Source organism: Pseudonaja textilis, chromosome 1, assembly GCF_049901715.1.
Source record: "Pseudonaja textilis isolate UNSWEBS1 chromosome 1, rPseTex1.2, whole genome shotgun sequence".
Lineage (NCBI taxonomy): Eukaryota > Metazoa > Chordata > Lepidosauria > Squamata > Elapidae > Pseudonaja > Pseudonaja textilis.
The window spans coordinates 8,327,979-8,337,473 of record NC_141990.1 but is presented as its reverse complement, the minus strand read 5'-3'; the positions used below and the strand labels follow the sequence as shown (position 1 = coordinate 8,337,473).

The 9,495-nt window shown below is 40.2% G+C and overlaps 1 protein-coding gene across 1 annotated transcript in view; it reads right to left on the bottom strand.

Moving 5' to 3' along the window:
- Window positions 1-1,530: 1,530 nt before the first annotated feature.
- LHX1 (LIM homeobox 1) overlaps window positions 1,531-9,495 on the bottom strand; it is a 62,436-nt gene continuing 54,471 nt past the window's right edge. Inside the window, exons 4-5 of the mRNA XM_026710241.2 lie at window positions 5,142-5,307; window positions 1,531-3,439 (exon numbers count right to left, since the gene is read on the bottom strand). Of these exons, the coding sequence (XP_026566026.1) occupies window positions 3,060-3,439; window positions 5,142-5,307 (546 nt within the window). The 3' untranslated portion in view covers window positions 1,531-3,059. The remainder of the gene's footprint in view (window positions 3,440-5,141; window positions 5,308-9,495) is intronic.

Below are 9,495 nucleotides of genomic sequence, written 5' to 3'. Positions count from 1 at the left end.
AGAACAACCTGTGATCCAGGAAGAATTAACTTCCAAAAGCATGTACAATTTAAAAAATTCCATGGAAAGTCTTGATCGAATACAGGAAGTTCATTCTTACGACCAAAGTGACTTCTCTGCGGTCAGGTGATCAAATTTCAGAATGCTAGGCAACTGGCATGTATTTATGATGGTTGCAGTGTCCTGGGATCATGTGATCACCTTTGCTAACCTGTCAAGTGAAGACAATGGGGGGCCTCCTGTCAACCCTGTAGCTGACCTGACCGAGGCCATTTTGAGGCTTCAGTGTTGCCACACGGAGCTGAGGGAGAGGGAAGGTGAAATAGAGATAGAGGGGGCTTGTAGTCAAAGCAAAATACTTTATCCTGGGAACTAAGGACATTCTCACAGGTGGCCGGGGAGAGGAGGAACAATGTCGTCTGACAGCCAGAGAAACTTTTACTTTTAATTAGGTGAAAACTGCGGAAATATTCAGAGTCAGTTTTCACCAGCTTATGCCAATATGATATGTCCAATAAACCAATTCTTTGAGAAACCTACTTGCCTCGGAGCTCGTTTATTATGGATGTATTACTTGGAATCCTGATACCAGATTGACTGTGTTACTAACTTAACAATTGCAGTGATTCACTTAACTGTGGCAAACAAGGTCATGAAATGGGGCAAGACTCACTTAGCAACAGAAATTTGGGGGTCAGTTGTGGTCGTAAATTGAGGTCTACCTGTATTTTTTCAAGCTTTCCCTCACCACAACCTCACCCACTGAGTTTCCATGGATGGGGCTCAGTTTTGCTTTAGGCATTAGAGGTCCAGTATTGCCTTTGAAGGTATACCCAGAACCAATGAAATCCAGTATTGGCCATAGAAATCCATTTGTACCAGATCTTACCATAGGGAGAGCTCACTTGTTAGAAATCTGGAAAATATTTAATTTCATCTCTTTGACACCTTCAGAAGGTGGAAGCTGCTGATTTTTTAATTAGTATTTGCAGCTGTAAATACTAAGAGAAGACTTTTGTTAGGTTTCCCTTCAAAATTTCACAAATATGTCCATCGTCATATTCCAGCTGAGTGTGATGGAAAATGACTTAATGATAAAAACCTCAAACTCAAACTTTGGATTTTCTTGAAAGCTTCTTTTAGATTCTTACAGAAATTTAAATGAGAACCAATGATGTAAAACAGCGTTTCTCAAACTTAGCACCTTTAAGATGTGTGGAATTTAATTATCAGCTAACTGGGGGGTTCTGGGAGTTGAAGTCCACACATCTTAAAGCATGTTGGCTAGGGAATTTTAGGAGTAGAAATCCATGCTGACTGAGGAATTCTGCGAGTTGAAGTCCATACATCAAGAGTTGCAAAGATTAAGAAACAACTAGCAAATTCTCTAAAATAATTCCACATTTTTTTTACCTATTTGTTTTGGACAGACTCACACAACTTTGTTGAAAGCACTGAATGAAACACGGCTTATCTAAATATCAGATTTTCTAGTTTTATTAAAAATTCACAATTTTTTTTAATCCAACTTTTCCCCCCTTTCATACAGTGAATGGTCTAATATGCACTGGAGGTCACACGAGCTTAGCTTTATTTGAACAATAAAAGACCTATGAGAAATTTAATATATAAAGAAAAAAACGTAGCAGCTGCTGACTGCATATTTGATCATAAAATTTAAATATTTTGGACTATTTTCTTTTAAAGACACAAAAATAAAACCTGTCGGGTCTATATAAGTCATATTAACAATTCCAGTAATGTTGAACAGGACTAAACATTAGCAAAGATGTTAATTTAACCCCCCCTTAACCTTGTAACACTTGGTTTAAAAGATTTTCCTGGCCTGTGGGTACCTACCACCCAAGTATTTTGTGCTATAGAATCGTTTATTTGGCAACCATCTGATTTTTTAAAAGGTATGTCTTCTTTTGTCTTGTGTAAACACCATCTCAACAACCTAGCAGAGTGAATCACAAGCCCTACATCTACAGGGAGGAAAAAAATCAAAGGAAAAATAAAGTGAAGATGAACGATTTTGGTTGATTGCTCAAAATACTTTGCTTTTGAACAAGAGGTTCTAAAACAGGATTATTATTATTTTTTGTAAAACATTGAGCTCCTGAATTTTAACATTCGACGTAAACAGTTGACTGTTTTTTTCTAGTTCCATAGAGTCTTTATTTGTTATTTGTTTAGCTTTTATTTTTTTGTGAAGGTAGAATACTTTATTCATTTTTTTCAAGTCATTCTTTTTAAACATAAAAGTCAAAGAGGACTTCTGTCTTTTGAGGATTATTGGTGTGTGTTGCTCGGAGAAGGTAGAAAGTTGATACTGAGGGCTAACATTTAAATATTTGTTACTCTGGTCACCCCATTCCCCCCGCCCTCCCCAAAAAACAAACCAAAAATCCCTTCCCAAAAGAACAATAAAATAAACTACATTTTGTTTGCCTGAGAGGCATTTCAGAGGCTTAAAAAGTCTTGTCATTGTGAAACTGCGTTCAACTTTCAGAGGCAAAATTAACAAGCAATAAAATCATAATTTTTAAAATTGCTAGAATTCTTTTAAGTTGTTCATTTTCCCCCTTTTTTTTTTCTTCTTATAGACCTTGGCTTGCTTTTTTTCATTTTTTCAGTACTAGTTTCTTTTTTCCTGATGGAAAGTTATTCCTCTCATTTCCTAGAGGGATCGTGTGGTGAGCATCCAAGGACACGCCATCCCATAATTATATATTGCGATATCGAAACACTTCACGAGTGTCTTTTTCACTCAGTACCAAAAACAAAACAAAACAAAACAAAAGCAGTCTTCCTTCATTCTGTTGTGTTAAGATTGTCCCCCCCCCCAGTTTTTATAGCAAAATTTCCCTGGGCTCTGAATAATTCAATTAATTCCCAAGATTAAGCCAAATGAAGGGGAGAGGGGGGGGCAAGAGCGAAAATAAATCCGGGGCAGAAGGGTGGGGTAAAATGTCTATTTCTTGGAACTCATTTCTATACATCTCGGTATACGCAGGGTGGAAATGCCTTCCAAACAAGGTTCCTGGTGTTTAAAGCTACCATACAACAGCCTCGTTCATTTCCGGCGGATGCGACAAGTGGTTGCCGTAGTTACCACCTCCGTTGACCGATATTGATGAAAATGGAGGACTTGGTCCAAAGACCTCTGCTGACATGGAGTGCAAGGAACCAGGTAAATTGGGTTCTGGGCTAGGTGAGTCTCCGGGAGGGTGGGACATGATGTCTGTGAAACGCTGAGCGTCGCTGGAAGGGTGATGTCCAGGTAAAGGGTGGTCCATCGCCCCAAGTGGGGTCCCTGATGGTCCTGAGGAGGGTACGAAGGGGAGGTCCACTGGGGTCTGCGCTTGGGAAGATGGAGGTCCTTGCGGGAAAAAATCATAATTGCTTCCGGGTCCATAATATTCACTCTGATAATCTAGGGAAAGGAGAAGAGAAGGGAAAGGAAGAGATTGATTTATTAAATTTATATAGTCCCCCAATTCATGGTGACTCTGGGTGGCATACAAAAATAAAACCCTGATACAAACCCCGATGCAGTGAGTCCTCAACTTATGACCATAATTGAGCCTAAAATTTCTGTGCTAAGCGAGATGGTTGTTAATTTTGCCCCATTTTATGACCTTTCTTGCTGCAGTTGTTAAATGAATCACTGCCGTTCCTCAGTTAGTAACACGGTTGTTAGGTGAATCTGGCTTCCTTATTAACTTTGCTCTGCAGAAGTTCACATGACCCCAGGACCCTGCAACCGTCACAAATATGAGCCAATTGCCAAGCATTAGAATTTTGATCATGTGACCAGTGGGGTGCTACAATGGTCATAAGTGTGAAAAATAGCAATAGTACTTAGACTTATACAGTGGAACCTTGGGTCACGAACGCTTCTGTTGGCGACCAAATTGGGTGGCGAATCAAAAAATCTACTCAATTTTTTAATCGGGTCACAATTCAAAAATCCAGTGGCGAACAAAATCGGTGTGGAAAGTTTCCCTTTCCATGCCAATTTCCGCTTCACTGCCATTTTTTTGGATTGCGGCCATGCATAGTCAGTCGTGCTTCCGGACACAACCAAATCAGGTTGCGACCAGACTCCAGGAACGGATTACAGTCACAACCTGAGGTTCCACTATATACTACGCGCATACTTTAAACTTAAATAGGATAAAATATATAAGAATAACGAAGGTGTGAAATCTCTTTTCTCCTATATTATTATTATTATTATTATTATTATTATTATCATCATCATTATATATTCACTATATCTTTTTATTTATTATTTAAAAAAATTATGAATGTATTATTAATTAAATAATAGTTATGAACCGAGAAGATTAGTAGAGTATTTCAAGTTATTTAGTGATTAAAATGTGATAGTAAATGGAAATGTGAGAAGTATCAGTTAGTAATGACTATTAGGACGTATCAAATTCGATATCAAATGTGAAGACGAATGTGTTATGTATACACTAGTGGTTTTGTATTTTTAAATTTGTATGTTTTTAATTCTTGTAAATAAAGTTTAATTTAAAATAAAAAAAAACTTAAATAAGATAATTCATTCTTTTTTCCAACTGACCGAAACCTCATGGCAATAGCAATAGCACTTAGACTTATATATCACTTTACAATACTTTACAGCCCTGTCCAAGCTGTTTACAGAGTCAGCTATTGCCCTCAACAATCTGGTTCCTCATTTTATCCACCTCAGAAGGATGGAAGGCTGAGTTGACCTTGAGCCTGGTGAGATTCGACCTGCAGACAGCCGGCAGTCAGCAGAAGTAGCCTGCAGTACTACATTCTAACCACTGTGCCACCGTGGCTCATAAGTTATGAAAAATGATCATAAGTTATTTTTTTCAGGGCTGTTGTAACTGAACGGTCATTAAATGAACTGTTGTAAGTTGAGGACTGCCTGGACAGCATCACCCTGTTAACTAAAACCTGCTATCCATACATTTTTGTTTTCATGGGTCCCTGCTCTTCCCAGTGCAAACTGGGGGAATAGCAACAAAAGAGTAGAGAGCTGAAGGCCACAACCGTAAAATCCAATCTCTTGGCTCCCATCCCGTCTTGATGTCTATCCATTCCCTGTGGACCAATCCTGCACGCTTACTCACCTCCATAGAAAGAAAACGGCCCGTTGGGAATGAGCTCGCCTGGCTCCAAACGGTCCACCAACGGTCTCATGCGGCGGGGACTGCGGAAAAATGCGTGCCTGCGGGCCCCTAATGCGCTTAGCTGTTTCATGCGCCTTTCCTTAGAGCGCCGGTTCTGGAACCAAACCTGTCAGGGAAGAAAGAGAAAAGAAAACTGGGTTGAAAAGTCAGTCCATTTTTTTTTCCCCTGGCAATTGGGAAACAGCCAGAGATCGTAATGAGCAAGGAACAATGCTAATTGCAGATAGAAACCAAGGAGCAAGCACACGATTGCAAGAATGAGAGGTTCGAAATTGTTATTTCTGTAAGGAGGTTTCTACAGCACTGCAGCTGCTAGAATTCTCTCCTTGCAGCTTTTCGAGTTTTCTTCAGTAAAGAAGGATCAAAAGTTCTTAACAGATAACAGATAATCAGAGTTGGAAGGGATCTTGTAGGCCATCTAGTCCAACCCCCCGCCCAAGCGGGAGACCCTACACTATTTCTGACAAATGGCAATCCAATCTTTTGGATTCTTGGAAAGAGGTATGAAGAAAAGCAAGGACGGCGCTCGGAAGCAACTCATTTTAAAAGCAGTAAACAATACACCAATTGAGGAATCTTAATTACATTAATTTACTACTGGTAGCTTGATACCCGTGCTTCGCTACAAAACTATGTGGTTGGGCTTAGTTTTGGGGGAGGAAAACAAGGGGAACAAAATTCTGCCTCTGCCTACCATCATCCATTGGTATACATCTGGCTAGCGTCCTGTCAGTGTGTGAGAGAGTTGAGGGCTGTTTGGAAACTGAAACAGTATTTGCTGTGTGAGCAAGAAGGAGACAGCAAGGAGCTTGGGCGTGGCTTAGCTCAATCGTTCTGCACTAAAGCTGCTTGGTGCTGTGAAACTAAAACTGAAGCTCCTCTCCTCTGCTTTTGGGAGAGATTTCTTTTCAGGTGGGGAGGTGGAGTAGAACTCCTTAGCATCAGAGCATGTTAATTACTGTATAAGAAATACTAATGCTCTGATGGTCGTTTGGAAAAATCCTTTCTTAGTGAGCACCTAGAAGCCAAATTTCGTGCCAAATTTCAAGTTTGTAGGCTTTAAGGTTCTGGAGATTTTTGATGATGTGTGAGTGCTTTTTCACTTTTATACATATAGATTATTATACGACTCTTCTTTTATTACTTTTATTGTTTTTATATGAGGTTTTATATTCTGTAAACCACCTTGTCATGGGCGAATAGGGGGCAATATAAATTCACTAAATAAATAAATAAGCCTCTCAGAACACTCCAGCCAATTCTGATAGGGCAATCCATCTGTACAGGTAGACCTATGACCACAATTGAGCCAAAAAAAAGTTTTTGTTGATAAGTGAGGCATTTGTTACGTCAGTTTTTTTCTCATTTTACAACTTTCTTGCCATGGTTGTTAAGTGAATCACTACAGTTCTTAAGTTATCAACACGGTTGTTAAGTGAATCTGGCTTCCCCATTGAATTTGTTTGTCGCAGTGTCGAAAAAGGTGATCACATGACCCAGGAACACTGCAACTGTCATAAATACATGTCAGTTGTCAAGCGTCCGAATTTTGATCACGTGACCACGGGGATGCTACAGTGATCATAAGAATGAGAAACCGTCACACTTTTTTCAGTGCTGTTGTACCTTTGAATGGTTACTAAATGAATTAATTCAAGGACTATCTGTATATGAACAGAGCATAAATCCCACTCCATTCTAGCACTGATGATGTTACCTAGTTGGGTAACTTCAAGAAACAACCAAGCTCAAGGAGCAACACACACACACACACACACACACACATACACACACACACACACACATCAATCCTGAACTACAAATAATCTCCTCAGTTGGTCTTTAAAAGCGTTTGAAATGTTAACAACCCATATTAAAGAAATGTTCGCTTTGGAGATATATTGGTTTTGGAAGTAAAATAGTTCATCTGCTGGAATTCTTAGAGCTCAAAAATTAGGAATATTTTTGTTCTAATAGACTGGTATGTTTCTAAGGATGGTGGGGTATCAGTGGATTTTTTTATCTGAACGGACTCCTGATTCTGTTATCAATCTGGGATGCAATACACATGGGTTTCCATGATTAAGCCGATTTTCTGGGTTACACAAGATAAACTTGTGTAACAAGAAGATAAACCATACACAAACCTTTCAGGCTGTCTAGCACTGGGTGCAAAACTAACCAGCTTCGTAGGGGTTGCTGCAGATATTTTACTCCAATCCAGTTTATGTACGTAAGTTGTTCTCCCTCCTGTAAGAGCCCGCAAAAAGCTTCCACATTTCCTGACATTTTCTCATGGGGGACTCCATCTGATCTAACTGGGAGAGCAGAGCACTTAAGAACGTAAGGCAACATCTTTTCTTGAGTGCTGGGCTGATTGATGTCTTTCTTTCGAGAGAATTCAGAATTCAAATGCAGAATTCAAATCAGGCTCCTTGCTAATTAAAAAACGGGAATAAAACGGGTCTCCCATTCATTCCCACTGAATTGCCCCCAAAACAGGCTTCTGTTTTTCTACAAAGAGCAGGTGCAGGAATTGGCTATTGTCTACTTTAATGAAAAGAAGGTCTAGGGGTGACATGATATCAGTCAACCAATATCTGAGGGGCTATGGCAAAGAAGAGGGAGTCAACCTATTCCCCAAAGCCCCTGAAGGCAGGACAAGGAGCCGTGGATGAGAAGAGAAGCAACCTTAGAAGTAAGGAGAAATATTCCTGGCAACAATTAATCAGTGGAATGACTTGCCTCCAGAAGTTGTGAATGCTCCAACACTGGAGGTTTTTAAGAAAATGTTAGATAACTATTTGTCTGGAATGGTATAGTAACTCCTACTTGAGCAGGGGGTTAGACTAGAAGACCTCCAAGGTCCCTTCCAGCTCTGTTATTCTGTATTTTCAGTCTAAATTATAATGCAGTTGCTGATCACGTTATAGTTACATGTTCTGCAGATTTATAAGTACAGAAATTTTGAGAGAGAGAGAATGAGAGAGAGTAAACACCATGATTATAAAGAGGATTTGAATATAATCTACCTATAGTGGCACTGCACACTTCTCCATATTTGCAATTCCACATCCCACAGCACCATAAATTTGTCACTTTGTAGAATGAGATGGGTGGCATATAAATGGAATCCATCAATCAATAAAATGAGAATAAATCTGCCAAAGTGCTAAATAGATTGTATGCTACATCTCCACCCCAAACTTAGCCAGGTTTAACCCTGATCTGCCACCTCTACTTGTGTGCAAGCAAACTGCATACCACTTAATGGAAATAATCAGCGGGTTCCAGTGAAAATGTCTTAAATTGTGGTCATGCAACTGCTGGGCAACGCCAATGTTTGCCGAATGGTCAAAATGTGGTCATGCGATGATGGGAAGTGGGGGGGGGCAGGATGCCAGAACTTTGAATGTGGATTGTAAGTCATTTTTTCAAGGCCATGATCATAACTTTCAACAGCTGTGAAGCAACCAATTGTAAGACAAGGAGAATCCTGTAGAATCATCTTCTTTACATGACCCCATAATCCCTTGCAGGATGGAGTCTGGGCAACCGAATGGAGCTGAGTGTTTACTGGCTGGGTGCCCTTCCTGTCACCAATATAGAGTTATATTAAGGAAGGAAGGAAGGAAGGAAGGAAGGAAGGAAGGAAGGAAGGAAGGAAGGAAGGAAGGAAGGAAGGAAGAAAGAAAGAAAGAAAGAAAGAAAGAAAGAAAGAAAGAAAGAAAGAAAGAAAGAAAGAAAGAAAGAAAGAAAGAAAGAAATCTCCCCAGCCTCTCAGCTACCATACCTGAGTGATACTGTCCTATTGTCTGAGTTGAGGGATGATCCAGTGAGTGGTTGATTACTGACCCAAAGGGTAGAGATCCTTTGAGCCCAATGGTGGGATTCAAATGTTTTTACTACCGGTTCTGTGGGCACAGCTTGGTGGGCGTGGCAGGGGAAGGATACTGTAAAATCTCCAGTCAGAGGTGGGATTTGCTGGTTCTCTGAACTCCTCAAAATTTCCACTACCGGTTCCCCTGAATTGGTCAGAACCTGCTGAATCCCACCTCTGTTTGAGCCCCATTTTGAGATCAGGGTCTCGGCTCCTGCAATTCACTTCTGGCTCCTTAGAGATCGCTGGAACAACCCAACCGTTGCTGCATTCATGCAGCAGCCCATAATATCACCCCGAGGTTGGGAAGTGCTATAAATCAGGGGTATGAAACTGCCTTTTGCATCTGTTTCTAAAATTTCCCCAAGCAGGACAAAAAGAAGGGAAAGTGGAACATTGAGTTCAAAGGAGAAG